At 34.0% G+C, this 17,861-nt stretch overlaps 1 protein-coding gene across 6 annotated transcripts in view; it reads right to left on the reverse strand.

The window, feature by feature from the left end:
* Positions 1-8,265: 8,265 nt before the first annotated feature.
* The window catches only part of LOC136031651 (uncharacterized), a 238,092-nt gene continuing 228,496 nt past the window's right edge, over positions 8,266-17,861 (reverse strand). For 5 of the 6 annotated variants that reach the window (XM_065711311.1, XM_065711305.1, XM_065711306.1 and 2 more), the window contains one exon: positions 8,266-9,400. In XM_065711311.1, the coding sequence (XP_065567383.1) occupies positions 9,194-9,400 (207 nt within the window). In that variant the 3' untranslated portion in view covers positions 8,266-9,193. The remainder of the gene's footprint in view (positions 9,401-17,861) is intronic. The other variant, XR_010618551.1, reaches the window with a different exon arrangement.

Consider the following 17,861-nt stretch of genomic DNA (forward strand, 5'->3'; position numbering starts at 1 on the left):
TAAACACCTATCCGTGATTTGTCTTCTGGCAAAAAATGCGAAATTCCACATTTTTGTAGATAGGAGCTTGAAACTTCTACAATAAGGTTCTCTGATACGCTGAATCTGATGGGATGATTTTCGTTAAGATTGTATGACTTTTAAGGGGTGTTTTCCCCTATTTTCTAAAATTAGGCAAATTTTCTCAGGCTCTATCTATTTTGATAGGTAAGACTAATCTTGATGAAAGTTATATATTTAAAATTAGCATTAAAATGCGATTTTTTAAAGTAACTATTGGTATCAAAATTCCGTTTTTTAGAGTTTCGGTTACTATTGACCTGGGTCGTTCCTTACTACAGTTCGTTACCACGAACTGTTTGAACCACGAACTGTTTGAAAAATTCAAAAACTAACAAACTGTTGATTCTTGATGATAAATACACCTTCAAAGGCGGTATCCAGGGGGTTAATGGGTTTGAATTCTCCCGAAATGTTTCTCCGACTAGTAAAAACGTAACAAAGTCCCCCAAAAGTTTTTTGTAAAATCCCCCCCCCCAAAAAAAAAAAATATTAGCCCTCCCCCCCCCCAAAGAAAGGTTGATAAGACCCTGCCACCTTTAAAAGAAAGCCACACCTTCTTAAGCTGTTTGGTGACAAATGTTTTTAGCTTTTTCTGATTTTTCACCCGTGTTTCTTTTTTTTAATTTTACACCCACTAAAACAAAAACTGTGATTTTAAATCTTTTTCACGAAAAACTTAATTATTAACTGTTCCTAGTTTTTTCAAACACATATAGATGTGAAAGTTTCCACTCAACCAACCAAACAGTCAGATTTTACTTGCATGTCCTTGGTACTGTATTCATTAAATGTACCCCACCCATTTTCCTCCAAAATTTTCCTCCGTGGCTATCGTCTGATGCGGACCAGTGAACACAAAAGGCCAGATAATTTTGCCAACATCTTGGTTATTAGGCCTCACCAAGGAAATTGTCACTTGTTTTTGGTGAAATGCTCTATCCCCCTAAGCTGGACATTGTCTGTCCATTAGTTCCTCAACTTTTTTCAAGTTGCATCAATTTTAAGTTATACATGGGCGTGTTTTAAGGTAAGTGAGCTTTTTCTTTCACTTTCTGAATACTTTGAAAATGAATTTTTTGAATTTATTACTTGGAAGCCGATTCGAAAGTCTATATTCAACATCTTCATCGTCCTTATCAGCCTTAACAGCCAAATTTGGCTAATTACGCGATTTGACTATTAGGCTAAACATTCTAAGACCTTATTTTTTTAGTTTAAATTACAAGTTACAAAATTTGAATAAACTTTTAACATTCAAAAGTCTCTGTTTTACAATAAACGATTATGTTGTACGTTATCCATTGTTGTATTTATTTGACTTTCTATTTTTTTCTAATCAGATATAACACAAAAAAGACTTAGTAGAGCTGTAATCAACCCTACCTCCTCCCCCCAATAAAAAAAAAGAAAAAGAGGAAAATACCCCGAGAATTTCGAAAATTCGGTCATTCCCAAATTTGAAAAATTATTGCGTCTCACCTGCTCCCCTTCCACTGAAAAATTTATAGCGAATTCGTGTTTTTCAAGAACATCAAAGTAACATTAGCTCATAATCAGTCTTGTACCAATCATATTAAACATACAATTTGCAAGATTAATATACCTTACTCCAATTTCATATGCCCACCACAGGACATTTTCATGTCGCAGTCCCACTACCCTGACAACGATAAATATAAAAAATAACTACTAAATTATGCGTACCCGATGTTTTGTCTTAGAGGGAAGCCTAACAAAACAAAATCTATGGCTTTTTAACAACAACCACTATAAATGTTTTTCCATTTGATTTCAACAAGAAAAAAATATAGACTGAAATATTTTTTTAATTTGTCTCTTTGGAAAACGGTAACAAATTCATAGTAGGTCTACAATATGGGCTGTTGCCTAGTCATTACACCATATTATTCGATTATTAATCACTTTCATCTCACAGTAAGGGTATGCCACTCCTCATGAATGCACCTCTAACAATTCTGAGAAAAAAAGCGAAGGTGTGGGAAACAAACCTAGGTTATTCCACCAGATTAAAAAGTTGATCCCTCTACGCATTTTGCGAATCGGAACTGACTGTGAACTTCTCTACTAATTTGCAGATAAAAGTTAAGACTTGCAACCAAAGTATCAAAATGGCAGCTGCATGAACTGCAATTAGCCTACTGGACGCTACCCTTCAATGTGTGTTTAAACTGAGATGTTTGTTCCCATAATAGTACTAGTTGTGTTAAACCGGATATGACATGCTGAGGAGGATCCATAACTTCTTGCTTTAATCCGGCAACCCGGAGTCCGGATGTTTAAACCCGGAATCCGGCAAACCAATTGTGCCAGATTGCAAAATACTTTAGAATTTAAAAGGAACAAGCTAAAATTTTCATCTGTGCATTCCGGGATAACCTCAATCGAAGAGAATACAAACATTTCTTTTTAAAATGTACACGGTGATGCTTAGGGCTTGTAAATTTGCCAAAGCTCTGTTTTCAGGCCACCCACATCCAACACGGGGTTTGACACGAGTTGTGCAACCGTGTTTAACATCGGTTTGGGTCTTCTCAGAACCTATGCTTAACCATGTTATTCTGGCGCGTTGCAATATTGAAGACCCTGTGTCCAACACGATTGGAAATCGTGAGATGAAAATGCTTCAATGTTTGGCTTGGTTACCTGGGTGCGGAGCAGTGTTTCTACTTCGCAGGCTTCGAAAATCGGTATGACGTGCCTAAAATTCGGTAGAAAATCGGTAGATGGCGTCACGCTATCGGTAGAAAAATCGGTAGGGAATTTCTAGACATGCCCAAACCCTTTAAGTGCATGTTAAGTTCACAAAAATGCTCAATTTTCTGCTGAAGTCCTAGATCAATTCAGAATTAGACCACTCTACAACGGTCTATCGACTTACGATTGATCATGCGACGATTTAAAGTAATGTTTTCTTTACATCTGCAAAAGAGTAATGGGGCGTTGTTTGATATTGTTGTAATAACGACGGTTACGAAATGTTGCAGTCGTTGCAAATGCAGCGTTTGCAGTAGTTCTTGCAAATCACTTGTATACTAATATGGTATACTATTGAGCTAACAGCGATTCTAAAATGTTGCAAACGCGGCATTTGCAGTAGTTGCTGCAAATCTGCAGTGCCAGTGAATCCGAATTCTCACATAAGGGAAGAACGATTTTCATGTATTAATTAAATTGGCATTTGGTTTTTACGCCTATGTGGGAAAAAGATATGTTTAGACACGAATATATTGCCTGGCACGCGTGTAAACACAGATGCTTAGCTAGACACGCATGAGAATGAGGCTTAAAAAATGCACTTTCAATATCCTTAGTTATTATTAATGGAATCCTATTCTACTTAATCAGGTACTTTTCATCATAGTCATTTAAAATTGGAGTTCAAACAACAAATGAGATACTGGATTCAAATGATTAAAGCAGCTGATACACAACTGCAAACGAAGGAATCAAGCCTATGATGGCATTGGCAGAATACGTTGATTGAATTCTAATCTACTTAATTAGGTACTTTTCATCACAATAAATCAATAAACCACCCTTTTGTCTTAAAATAACAATTCAGGAACAGCGGCAGTTTCAAACATCTAATGCAACTTAAAACAGAAACTTTTGCTCTTCTACCGTAGACATACATCACTAACATTCTGAAGCCTTAGTCTAGAATCGTATCAACACATGTGTTTATTGAATTCTAATCTATTTAATTAGGTACTTTTCATCATAGTAAATCAATAAAGCACACTTTGGAACAGTGGACGTTTCAAATATCTAATGCAACACAGAACAGACACTTTTGCCATTATAGACTAACTTTGATCACTCATATACACTCTTCAACTGTCGCAGATGCTCCTACTTCCTTTAGCCGTTTCTCTATTTCATGATTAACTATCAGCGATGAAGAATGCATATTCATCTTATTCGTCCCGCATTTAGTACGGGAGATGGCAGGTAAGGTCAGTGTCGACAATTTACTTGGTTTATCAGTCTTCACCTCTTTTAAAGTGCTGAAAAGACGTTCTGCTACAACATTCGAGAAAGGCAGTAAAAAGAAAAAGTAAATAACCTGCCTTAGATTTACAAACCCTAGTCGACCACTTGGGGTAACAATGGAAAAACAAATATACAATATTCGACAATATTCTACCTTCGGAACATCAACAGAGCTTTGTTCACGCCATCCCGAGTCAATGGCAGCTCTAAGACATGTAGGAGGCAAACACTTAACTGGAAGTGGTGCAAGACTAGAAAGATTGAGCTTAGCAGCATTTGAAGACTCTACAAGAAAGGACATCTCATACAAATCATCATCAAATATGAACCCGGTTTTGATCTGTGCAACTGCTTCCTTGTAAAATTCTCTTGCTGTGAAGTATACTTTCATCTCTTTATTATGGTCCACCTTAGGGTCGCCCTCTACAAGCTCTGAAATAGCGAGCTGGGCATTCAGTCCACGATAAATATTTTGGATAGCTACATAATAATTGTCGTCATTTACATCAACATCTACGGATTCTTCAAACCATTTACATATTCTACCTCAAGAAAGTTCTTGGAGAGAGTTGCAACAAGTCCTTATGTTTTAATTTAAATGTATAGAAAAGGGGGGACTGTGATTGGAAAAGAGGGTTGAAATTAGCCAACCTGGCCAAAATATAGTCCAAGAACATCATCATTATTCTCATAAAGGGGTTTTTCAAGCCACCAAGTGCTAAATATTTTCCATGTGTAGGATCATCAAACACAGCCTCAGTAAAATATAATGTGAGAGCATCCCATTGCTCAAGAATCCTTTTGACGCAGCTATGTACAGATAACCATCTAGTTTGTCCAGGGGACAATATCTTCTGATTGTCAATTTCTAAGAAGTTATGGTAAGCTTTCAATAAATTCAATCGTTGTGCACTATGACTGAAGTGGCTGTGAATGGTTCCAGGATTTTGCTAAATGGCGCTATTCGCAGTCACACCTATTATGTACAATTAAAAAGAAAAAAATCGGCAAAAATCGCCAAAAGTCGGTAGAAAATCGGTATTTCGGTAGGCTTGAAATTTATTCGGTAGAAAGGTCCGAAAATCGGTAGATCTACCGATAAATCGGTAGAAGTGGAAACACTGGTGCGGAGAGCTTGAAAATGATTTTTGTCGTTCCCGTTCAAAACATGCTTCAAACCCGGTGCCTGAAAACACAACTCAAATGTCGAGCCTCTGGTCTACTCTACTGAAGTGAGAAAACCCAGCTGTATATTTGTAGTGCAATCACAAGAGCTTAGAGAGATGGTAAGTTTATGAGAACAAAAACAAATTTACTGTCTTGAGTACAGAGCTTTCCAAAACTATTTTTGTTAGCAAAAAACTGATATAAAATTTAATATTTTATTGCTAGACTCTGAAGTTAAAATGTTATTTTCAGAATAAACATTAACATACATTGGCCAAAATGGATTTTCGGAGAAAATATCAGTTTTTTGGATAATATATTTTAAGTTATGTTTCTCCATATAAATATTCTATTGACATCAAAAGTAAGAAACTTATTACAATCTTGGAAACGTCATCTTCAAGGCCATTTAAAAACATTAAACAAGGTCAAGAAAGACAGGTGAACAGACTAAAAACAGCTCAACCTACGCACAAACAATAAACAAATGATGTCTCAGAACCTGACTGACCCAATCTATATAGTCTACTATTTCCTTAGGAAAAGCCAGTGGATGGAGCCGCGCAGAAAAAGTCTCTGAACTACGGTTTAGACGTGCCTGTCATGAGTTGCTTAAGGAGTAGCGACTTTTGAGACGAATATCGCTCATAGACATTACTATTAAATCATATTAAATTTAAATTTATACATCCATGATTTAGCCAAGAAACTAACAAGGTTTGCTGTATTGACGCAGGCGGATTTACGCTTTGTTTATTTTATATATTAAATATATATTGAAATAATATTTTATAATATTTGGAAATAATATTGGAAATAATACTTGGAAAAAATATTTCCAAGGAAATAATTGACTGTACTAAATGATAAAGAAGACACCAAAAGACAGTGTAAATGGAACAGAAAAGTACACCTATCAACTTACTATACCTTTTGCCAAGTAATTAATTTCGTTTACTCGCATTTGATCATCATGTATTTTTCACATTTCATTTCTAGTTGTCGTTTCATATGTTTTATTTAAATAGACTTTTTGTGTTTTATTTGAATTTATTCAGTATTTAATATGTAAATAAAGAAAACTTATAAGGTGAGCTCGAATGCAATGGTTAAGAAGCCAATACGTTACCGAACATTTAATGTCACAAGAGAGCGGGATAACTTTGAAATGTGTGATTTTTACTATTATCAATCTGCAAATATTCATAAAAAGAATATTTTTTACATCCAAAATAAAGTATTAAAATATGTTGATGGAAAAAGCACATATTTTCAACTATGTGTGGGAGTAAAGAGATGATAAAATAGATTTCAGTAAAAAGAGGAATTTTGTCAGTAAATTAGAATCTAAACAAGACAGATAAAAAGGATTGAGCTAACTCCAAAAACAAGTTTTCCATACATGGTCACATGATGCCCAGCTGTTCACAAAATAACTAATCAAATAAAAAGAAAAAATCTTCACCCGCGATACTTGGATGACACACCATATTTCCACTGAGCTATATTTTTAACAAAAGATACATTATGATGCATAGTTCCGATATCGTTCAACGAACCACAAGGAAGCAAGCTCGAATCATTTCTTGGGGATAGTTTTCTTACTAAGACGGAACTAATCTGTTTCAACACAGAATAAACAACATGCAGTTACAACGATAAGCACCTATTGTTTCGGAAACGAACTTCGGAAACTGTTTACCAAACCGTGAATTGTTTTTGAATCTAGGGATTAAAGAGACTCGAATAAGATTTTACCGTACCTCTGAGAGAAAATTAAACAACTAAGTTGGTCGGGATACAATTAGGGAGAGATATAGTTTCTAAGCATCCATGTGGCACGTAAACTCAAATTAAGTTCTCTTATAGTTATCAACTTGAAAAGTTCAAAGGATGGAGTCAATTTGTAACTGTCAAAACATTCAAATAAAAGGTATGCGAAAATTTTCTTTTAATAAAATAAAATTATCTGTAGCTTTTTAACCAGATTTTTTTAGTGCATAATGCATTAAACACCATATACAATGAGAGTTAATAAGAAAGTTAAAAATTTTACTTCGCAACTTGAGACCTGGTATACTTACCTATGCCCTGAGCATTACTTCCAATACACTGATCTCGAACTATTTTGTAAATGGTTTGGCTATGCTAATTACCCTTGCAAAACTGTTCCTTGCAAGGTTACAAATGCTAGTTGTAAAATAACATCAAAGTAATATAGCCTTGGATGGAAGAACTCTCTAGAAATATAAATTCTGCTTGTTCCCAGATTATGAAAATGAGTCTCTTTTCCTATTGTTAAATTACATGGATGTTAAATTTTGGTTCTCTCCTAAAACTGCTTTCTAAGGTTTATGACAAAGCCAGAACCCTCATTCTGGAAACTAATCACTCAAGAGTAATCCCCTTACTCGATCTAATTATATTAATTACACGATCTAATTAATTATTACTCAATGTAATTATAATCTTTGTGGTAAAAAAAAATCACATTCCAATTCCTTTTACTCCCTGTGTAAGGTCAGATTTTAATCCTTCAATTGCAAGTCGTACTATCTGGAGTATGAAACCTGAATCAGCTCGAAGATACCGAATATGACTTTTAAAAAAAAGAAGTCACCTTAAATAAGAAATAAAAAATATAAGTTTTTTTAACTGAAAGTAAGCAGCGACATTAAAACTTAAAACGAACAGAAATTACTTCGTATATGAAAGGGGCTGCTTCCTCATCAATGCCCCGCTCTTCACGCTAAAGTTTGACTCTTTCTCTCAACTCTACTTTTTAAAACAGTGAAAAACTTTAGCGTAAAGAGCGGGCCGTTGATGAGGAAGCAGTCCCTTTCATATGCGAAGTAATTTCTGTTCGTTTTGAGTTTTAATATCGCTCCTTACGTTCAGTTAAAAAAACTTGTTTTTTTATTTAATTTCCTTACAAAGCTACGCCGCGGTGCATAACCTACTCCAGCATTATATTGGTTTTTCTGTATTGATTGGTATCTATTTAGTTAATAAAACTATGGATCAAGCAAACAATTTATTCGAGTAGTTAAAACATCAACATTTTGAAAATATAGGTTGTTATGTTCACTTGAAGCAGCTAATAAAATTGAACACATAAGGAGATCAGCACAATGATATATTCACACTTTTATTCCAGTGCTTTTTTTTCCTTTTTCCGCAAACTGTTTTTCTCTGGAAACTATGCCATTCAAACACTGAAACATGACTCCCAGATTAATTTTATTCGACAACAAAAATTTTATCTCTTTGTGTTGTATTTGCGCGTATTATATGTGAAAATTCCGTTATGTTATTTTTGAAGATTTCTTGTCTTTGTGTTATGCCAAAGCCACATTTTAGTCACAATTGTAGATAAAATCAAATTATACACAACTAAAGCGCCGATAATGTACAACGTGAGAGATTTGGTAACCTGAACAATGTTCAACTTTCAAGCGTAAACTTTATGATCGATCAATCGCAGTGAAGATGGCAACTTGGATGATAGAAGCTGTCCAGTCTTTATGATGAATACGGAAAAATATACCAATCCTAAGTCTAAGAAGGTAATGGTTATAAGCATATCAGTGTTGGCACATGTTTTTCAAATGAATTTCTTATCATTTCAGTTTTACGCATCAGAAGTAAGAAGGTAGTGTTGAATTCAAGGAAGAATTCATTCACATTCATCCATTCATTTATTCATTCAATGTGAATGAATTCATTCACACTGAATGAATATCATAAACTCATAAGACATTGGCGTTTTTGTCAGGTCAAATACATATATAAGTTCAAATACAACATATAAGTTCAAATACAACTAAATATTATCTTTGGCATATTCTGAGATCAGTACTTATTGTGACTCTATCATTGATCTTTGGCTTTTGGATTTCAAATTGGCAGCATTGCCAAGTCCAAGGTTACAAATTAGTCTCCGATTTTTTCACCTAAAATTCAAGCGATAGCTATTCTCTATTCCAGGCGAATAAACAGAGGCAATTTCTAATAGAAGTGGCAAGTCAGCTGTGTGAATCCCAAGGTTTCGAGCTAGTTCATGTATTTCCCAGCGTGGTTCCGGGGTCAAGCACTTTACCAGAGTTCGACTCAACATGGTTATTCGCTGTAAGAAGCCATTGAAATATCGATTGACCTGGAATAAAAGAGTTAAAATATATTGATGGTTTGATGATTTACATTGAGAGACAGCAAATACGGCACCTTTCTCGGTCAAAACGAAGTGACGGAGGAAACGCAAAAAGATCTTATTATATGGAAAAATGAAGAAAAACAGCGCCAATCGTAACTATGCTAACACTAAATGCATAGTAACAAAAACACGGTACGTGTTTTTCACCGATGATTAATCTTGCAGTTGATGCTAAGGTAAGACAAAGAGAAACATCTCGAGAAAAGATAAAACAACGAGTCTATGCCCAAGAGAAAGAAAAGAAAATACAAAAATCACAACATATATTCCACCTGTATAAAACTGGGCGTCGTTAGCGTGACGAACACAAATAATCTAAAACATAACCAATCATAAGAGAAAACGGATAAAATCTAAAAACAATAAATCAGTCAACAATAAAAGCAGCTCAGCATCTGAGTTTATTCATAAACTGTTTATTCATAAGGGCATCTCATAAATTTTATATTATCTAGGATGTGTTGATATTGTTTTAAAATTGGTTTGATATTGTTTTTAATTTTTCCCTTTTTTCTTTTAATTGGTTATGTTTTAGATTATTTCTGTTCTTAACACTGAAGACGTCTAGTTCTATAAACGCGAAATATCCATTGTGATTTTCGTCTTTTATATCTACTGGCCATAGACCCCTTGTTGAGCTTTTTCTCGAGATTTTCTCTCTCTTTGTCTTGTTATGGCAAGCCATGGTTAGATCTTTCAAACAGTTTGTGGTAACGAAATTTGAACGAAACTTTAGAATAGTAAACGAAACTTTAAAAATGGGATTTTGATACTAATAGACACATCACAAGAATCAGATTTTTATGCTGATTTTAAATATATAAGTTTCAAAAGTTATCAAAAGTTACTTATCAAAAGTTAAGAGACTGAGAAAATTGGCCTTATTTTGGAAAATAGGGGGAAACACCTCCTAAAAGTCACAGAATAGAAGTTTTTTTTAACTGAAAGTAAGGAGCGAAATTAAAACTTAAAACGAACAGAAATTATTCCGTATATGAAAGGGGCTGTTCCCTCCTCAACGCCCCGCTCTTTACGCTAAAGTTTTTTACCGTTTTAAAAAGTAGATTTGAGAAAAAGAGTCAAACTTTAGCACAAAGAGCGGGGCGTTGAGGAGGGAACAGCTCCTTTCATGTACGGAGTAATTTCTGTTCATTTTAAGTTTTAATGTCGCTCCTTACTTTCAGTAAAAAAAACTTGTTTTTTTATTTAATTACTCAAGAAACTAAAATAATTTGAAAAAGGTAACGAATAAGACATCTAGGCAAATACATACAAGATTTCTTTTGGGAAGGGGTTTAGTGGTGGGGAATGAAAGCAATTGAAAAAACACATAAAATAAGCCAATTATATGAAAAATACCAAGAAAATATAGAATCATAAATAAATTTTGGTTAAAGAAGGGTGAAGATTCACGACCGTCCCTCAGTGTATACCTCCTTCCAAAGAAAATGAAATAATCAACGCGTTGTATCCACGGAACAAATTCAAGTTGTGAAGAAAATAAACAAACTTTATATGCTTTATAAAGCCTAGTCCTACAGAAAAGAATAATATAGAAATTTTGAAGCTGAATCTCGGGAGTACCATTTCTTTCCTCTTTGGGGGCTTACTTTCTTACAGAGGCATTAATTATCTATTTTCTTTCAAATTTTATTTATGTTTTGACAACTGAGTACAAGTTGTCAAAACTTGTACTCAGTTGTACAAGTCGTGTCAGTTGTGTCAGTCGACATTAATGTCGATTAATTGAATTCAAAGGCTTTTTCGATAAAATGAGCTTTTCAAAGAAAAGTAAATTGCTGCAATAAGCCAAGAATGAGCAAAAATAAAGTCAACTAATCTTCTAAGCGTAAACCTACCATAAATCACAGTATATGAAACTAAAAAAGAACAGAAATTACAATAAATTGCCGAGTCAAACTCAAAAAGATCAAAAATAAATATGAGTAGGGATGATAAACTCAATGCCCCCTTAAGACAAGAACAAAATTTGCGCTTTTACTAAAAACAAACAAACAATCAAATGACCATGGATTGTCTTACTATTACAGATATTTATTCCTTAAAGTATTGATAATTTTTATTTATGAAAGTAAGAAAAGTTAAAACAGTACAAACATATTTTGTTTTCAGTAAAGCGCAAATTGTGTTCTGGTCTTGAGAAGGCATGGGAGTATCAGCCCTACTCATATAAATTTTTGATCGTTTTGAGTTTGACTCAGCTACTTATTGTAAATTCTGTTTTTTTTTAGTTTCATTTATTTATTAATAATGATTTGTGGTAGTTTTACGATTGGAAAATTATTTGACTTTATTTTTGCTAATTCTTGGCTTACTGGAGCTCTTTACTTTACTTTGAAAAACTTGTTTTGCTGAAAAAGTTTTTTCAATTCATTTCTGTTCGTTTTTTATTGACATTAGTGTTTTTCATGGAAAAATAATATTTTTATCTTTTCAGTTTTTTTGTATAACAATCCATAGTATGGGTTGCTATTTGTATGTTGGACAAACTTTTTCAAAACACAATTTTTCAACAACAATTTTCAATCATGACACAAACAGTACTTTTAAATTTAAATTAACAGCTTCTGAAGTTGACCTGAAATATTAAACTGTGTATTATTCCCAAAAGATTCTATCTATTTTCCGCTTGGCTACATGGGCTTGAGAGAAGGGCTGCTTGCCCTCCAATCTCTTGTTACTCTTAGAAAGGGCACCAGAATTGTTAATTTTCAGTTGAATTAGGTCTTTAAAAGTTTCAATTATATTCCTAGCTATAATAGAGTGGTGCTGCCTATGGTATTGCTTATATGCCCCTTTGAAAACCTGCATACATACAGGTTTTTCCTTTAATAGAGATTCCTAAACGTTCCCTAAGTGTTTCATCTTAATACCTTTGGCGACATTGGTTACATTAACTGTAGTGTTAGTATTGAAAGTATACATGCAGTGCCTTCTGGCTACTTCAAAACGAGGGGTCTGGTTGTCCTCTTTTCACTTTTGACCCTTAAAAAGGGTACTAGATCTTCCGACTTCCAGTCGAACGAGCCCCATCCGACCCGAAGTTTATACGACAATCCGCTCCATAAAAACCTCGCATGGCCAGGGCATAACTTACAACCCTTGCACCTGCACTCTGGAGGGTTGTGTCCACTTTGAAGCCATTGTTGTATACACTTTAGGCGATTTTGAAAAAATTGGCTATCTAACAATTTTGATTGAATGTGTTTGGGGAAAACAGGTTGTCAGGGAGAGGGGTATAGTTGCCCTACATTGATTTTGACTTTTAAAAGGGATATAGAACTATACATTTCCAGCCAAATGAGCTTCCTCCAAAGTTCAAACAGCCACAACCTCCATAAAAAGCTTATATGTCCCTGGGGCATAACTTACAACCCTCAAAACGCGTTCTAATCATTTCATCCTACGGCATAAAACGACAAAATACGTTAAAAATGTTTTAAAGTTTTTAACTTTAATAAAAAAAAATTATTAACATTCATTAAGGAATACATATCAGTATACGTATACTAAAATGATAATCCACAGCCATTTTTTTCCAATAAATCGAAAATTATGTTCTGATCTTGAGAAGGTATGCGGGTTCACAAAGACATAATTTACAGACAATTCAACTACGCTGAACAAAATGACTATCTCAAAATTTGATTAAATGTCTTTTGGGAATTTATGGGCATAGTCAGGGGGGGTTGTTGCCCTACAATTACTTTTGAATAATAGAAAGGGGACGAGACCTTTCAATTTCCAATCGAATGAGCCATTTTCGAAGTTTCTACGACAACAAATGGCCGAGGTGGGCGTGGGGGGGGGGGTGAAACATAATCATGAAGCATTATGAACTAAGGTATATTCTTGAAATTAATCGATAATATTTTTGTTGAAAATTAAATAAGTAGCGTATCTTCTTCTTCTTCTTTCCTTAGACACTTCCTGCTCAGTAATCCATTCCACAGCTGGTTATCCCACAGATAAAATACTACAGAACTTTTGACAAGCTAAGCATATCTACTAGAGCCTATTTTTATGAGTTTAATTATAGAAGTGGAACGAAAAGTAATTCTCAGGATTAGGACTCCCTCTCACTGTTCTCATAATCACTCTCGAAAATATCCATTAGGACTTAGTTTCCCCAAGAAGTATACGAAACTGGAAAAGCTGATATAAGTAATTAGGTGTAATCACTTCCTAGCCGAAGCTAAATCCTGAAAGAGAAACGATATCTTACGGAAAACTCTCCCCTTTACTAAATAAGAAAGCACCAAAAAAGAAAGCTTTCAAGTTACAGAGAGCTAATTCCAAAGTAACACAAGAAAATAGAAAAATTAGTTCAGTCAGCTGGTCAACATAAAAGTAACCGAGAACTTTCATATTCTGAAACAAATGCTGTTATAGGCTTTCCTTTTTCCCTAATGTGGTACTCTGAAAACGTTGTTATTGGACGAGCAAGTAATTATTGGTGACGAGAGAACTCATTTTATATATTTTGATATATTTTATATATTTATATATTTTAAGAATTACATCGGCTACAGTAACTAGATCTCCGGTGTCAGTGTAGCAACAATCGTAACAGATGTTTTGCAATTAGGGAGCAACACAAGAAAAAGCGTGAATTTGGTTCAAATCCTCTAAAGCCGCAACAAAAGCACTGGCACCAATTCTCAAAATATAGGAGAGAGACAAGCATTACTTTTGATTTTTTTTATGGAAATAAGAAAAAAAATTCCAAAATCTATGGGTCTTGTTTTTTTTTTTCAACGAAAATACAAAGAAATGTTTTTTTTGTAATTACTGAAACTGAATCGCTTTGAAAACGGAGATTTCTTGATTTTTTTATCTTAGATTTTTATTCTTAGAGGATCCTGTCTTTAGGATGGGTTTTGTGCTTTCAGTAAAGCACTACTTTAGTAGATATATGTCGCGAAGCAATTATTTTGTTCACTTTAAGTTTCTATTTTGCTTTTTAGATTCGTCAAAAGAAAAAAAGTTTTCACTAAAATATCACAAATATACTTCTAAAAAGGCAAAAAAAATACAATTTTTCCTGGGAAAGGACAGTTAATTCTGTTAACCTCAGAAGGGGTTTGATTTTCATTTTATGATCCCAATGCCGAAAAAAAGTTACCTTCAATCTTTTGAAAGTAACTTCAATCATTTGTCGATACCAAGAAAAAAACGCTGATAACGGAAAATCTGCGAAAGCATTAGTGGTGCTTCGCAACACAATTCTAGAGGAAAATATTTGGCAGATTGAAGAGGAGAGCAGAAATATACCAAATATTCAGCACAGTAGACAAGAATAAAATTCATTTTATCCTGGGAAACAACAGAAGATTCTGTTAACCCCAAAGAGTCTTTTATTCTCGTTTTACAACCGTCATGAAAGAAAAACTTTCAAATTTCAAATTTTATGTATTACGTAGGATAAGTATTTAGTTGTTTTTTTTTTTTTTTTTTTTTTTTTTTTTTTTTTTTTTTTTTTTTTTTTTGTTGTCGTTTTGTTAGTTTCGTTTGCTTTTTCTTTTCGCCATAGGGTTATCTTTGTGGATTATTAATAAATGATGATTTTGATGAATGCGAAAGATCAGCGGCGGTCTACACTGTGTTTTAAATATTTCTAGTTATCAATGCAGCTTTACTTCATCTGTTCTACTGATCTGTTAGTCTATTTTATTATACTGTTTTTCTTTGTTATATTAGATTTATTGTGCTTGCCATCGTTGAGTTACGTGTACTTTTGTTTTTGCTTTGTTTATTAATTTTTTCTCTGTACTCCACTGTTTATACTTTTGTATATTTGTGGGTAATAAATATTGAATTAGCCAATAATGCACCGAGATAAAAACAGTGACAAAAAAGAAAGTGAATGAAATGGAAGGAGAAGAATAAAACCGAAATTTGGCTCTTTAGAATGCAGTCAACACATAAAAGTGAACTTTCCTTCGCCAATTCTCAACTAAAAAAAAAAAAAAAAAAAAAAAAAAAAAAAAAAAAAAAAAAAAAAAAAAAAAAAAAAAAAAACAATCCAAATTCTCAAATTTGGAAAACCACATTTTCTGCGGCGAGGGAGGAGATTTTCGGTACTTCCTTGTTATATAGTATACACGCAAGAAATCGTATCGTGAACATGAGATAATACCTGGTTTTCACGGATTTTATGCCAGACAATTAGCTTTGGCTCGGTAGGAAAATAAATCGTAGCTCTATTTTAATTAATTTAATATATCTATTTAATATATGCTATGCTTCATCCCCGCCCCTACCCCTAATGTGCAAATATATAGCCCAAATTTGTTTCTAAACTATTATATTTTTATCATAATTAGGTAAATTTCATTATGATTAACCTAAATTCAATTTTCGCGCGTGTTCTATATAAGCAGAAAGTACCTTTTTTCCATGGGGGGATATTTTTTAAAGGGGGTAATATCCACGGTGGTCGTTTTCCAGAGTGTGGTGGTGGGAGGAGGAGGGGGGGGGGTAAAAACTTAGACCCTAGAGCCAAGTCTTACCATTCAATGTTTAGAATAAGGGTGTGCTAGAAGAAGGGTTGCACTCTTTTATTTTTACTGGGGTTGGGTTATTTATTTAACTATCTGTTTACTTATACAAAAAGGTGAATGCAAACAATTATCGAAGATGACAATTTGAAGGAGAACTGCAGGTAGGCTTAAAACGACATTTTAAAGAGTAAATATAGAAAAACAGTAATTGACTTTGATAACTCGATTGAATAAAATAGAAAAGAGTTTAAAAGAAATCATTAGAAACTACCCTTTATTTTATTTTCTAATTCTCCTACACAATTCTCCGTAAATTCAAGTAACTAATTCTCCACATTTCAAGTAATTGATTGACTTTGATAAAAAATTTTGATTACGATATTAATAAGTAACTAATAATGGGGGGGGAGTAAAGGCACCTATTTACAGTCATTAGGGTACCTACAAAAGGAGGTTGTTGGGTATCAATCAAACAAAACATAAACCATTACCAAACTTTCCATAATTACGGCCAAGTATGTACAAAAACATAGAATGATAAAGAAAAGAGGCATGCTGTCTGAAAACTATCACACGAGACTATCAAACAGTTCGTGGTAACGAACTGTAGTAAGGAGCGACCCGGCTAAATAGAAACCAAAACTCTAAAAAATGTAATTTTGAGAACAATAGCTACATCAAAAGAATCGCATTTTAATGCTGATTTTAAATATATTAGTTTCATCAAGTTTAGTCTTACGCTCCAAAAGTTACGAGCCTGAGAAAATTTGTGTTATTTTAGAAAATAGGGGGAACACCCCCTAAAAGTCATAGAACCTTAACGAAAATTACACCATCAGATTCAGCGTATCAGAAAACCCTAATGTAGAAGTTTCAAGCTCCTATCTACAAAAATGTGGAATTTTGTATTTTTTGCCAGAAGGCAGATCACGGATGCGTGTTTATTATTATTATTTTTTTTTTTCCCAGGGGTGATCGTATCGACCCAGTTGTCCTAGAATGTTGCGAGAGGGCTCATTCTAACGGAAATGAAAAGTTCTAGTGCCCTTTTTAAGTGACCAAAAAAATTGGAGGGCACCTAGGCCCCCTCCCACGCTAATTATTTTCCCAAAGTCAACGGATCAAAATTCTGAGATAGCCATTTTATTCAGCGTAGTCGAAAAACCTTATAACTATGTCTTTGGGGACGACTTACTCCTCCACAGTCCCCGCGGGAGGGGCTACAAGTTACAAACTTTGACCAGTGCTTACATATAGTAATGGTTATTGGGAAGTGTACAGGTGTTTTCAGGAGGATTTTTTGGTTGGGGGAGGGGTTGAAAAGAGGGGGATATACTGGGGGAACTTTCCATCGAGGAATTTGTCATGGGGGAAGAAAATTTCCATGAAGGTAGCGCAGGATTTACTAGCGTTATTTTGAAAAAAACAATGAAAAAATAAATAGGAAAAAGTTTTTTTCAGCTGGAAGTAAGGAGCAGCATTAAAACTTAAAACGAACAGAAATTATTACCCATATGAGGGGCTCACCTGCTCCTAATACCTCGCTCTTTGCGCTAAAGTATTTTTAGTAATGTCAACTATTTATTCTACGGCTTTTGTGATTCAGGGGTAATTCTTAATGAATTGGGCCAAAATTTAAGATTTAGTGTAAAGAGAGAGGTACTGACGAGGGGGCGAACCCTCTCATATGTGTAATAAAAACATGAGAATAAAAAATTCTTTACGTAAGCTAGTTTATAAGTTACGTATATCTTTTACTAATAAAAAGATTCGTAAAAAATTAAAAGTCCTAGTTGCCTTTTTTATTAACCAAAAAATTGGAGGGCAACTAGGCTTCCTCCCCCGCTCTTTTTTTCTCAAAACCATTCGATCAAAATTAT

Source organism: Artemia franciscana, chromosome 10, assembly GCF_032884065.1.
Source record: "Artemia franciscana chromosome 10, ASM3288406v1, whole genome shotgun sequence".
In the NCBI taxonomy this organism is placed as follows: Eukaryota; Metazoa; Arthropoda; class Branchiopoda; order Anostraca; family Artemiidae; genus Artemia; species Artemia franciscana.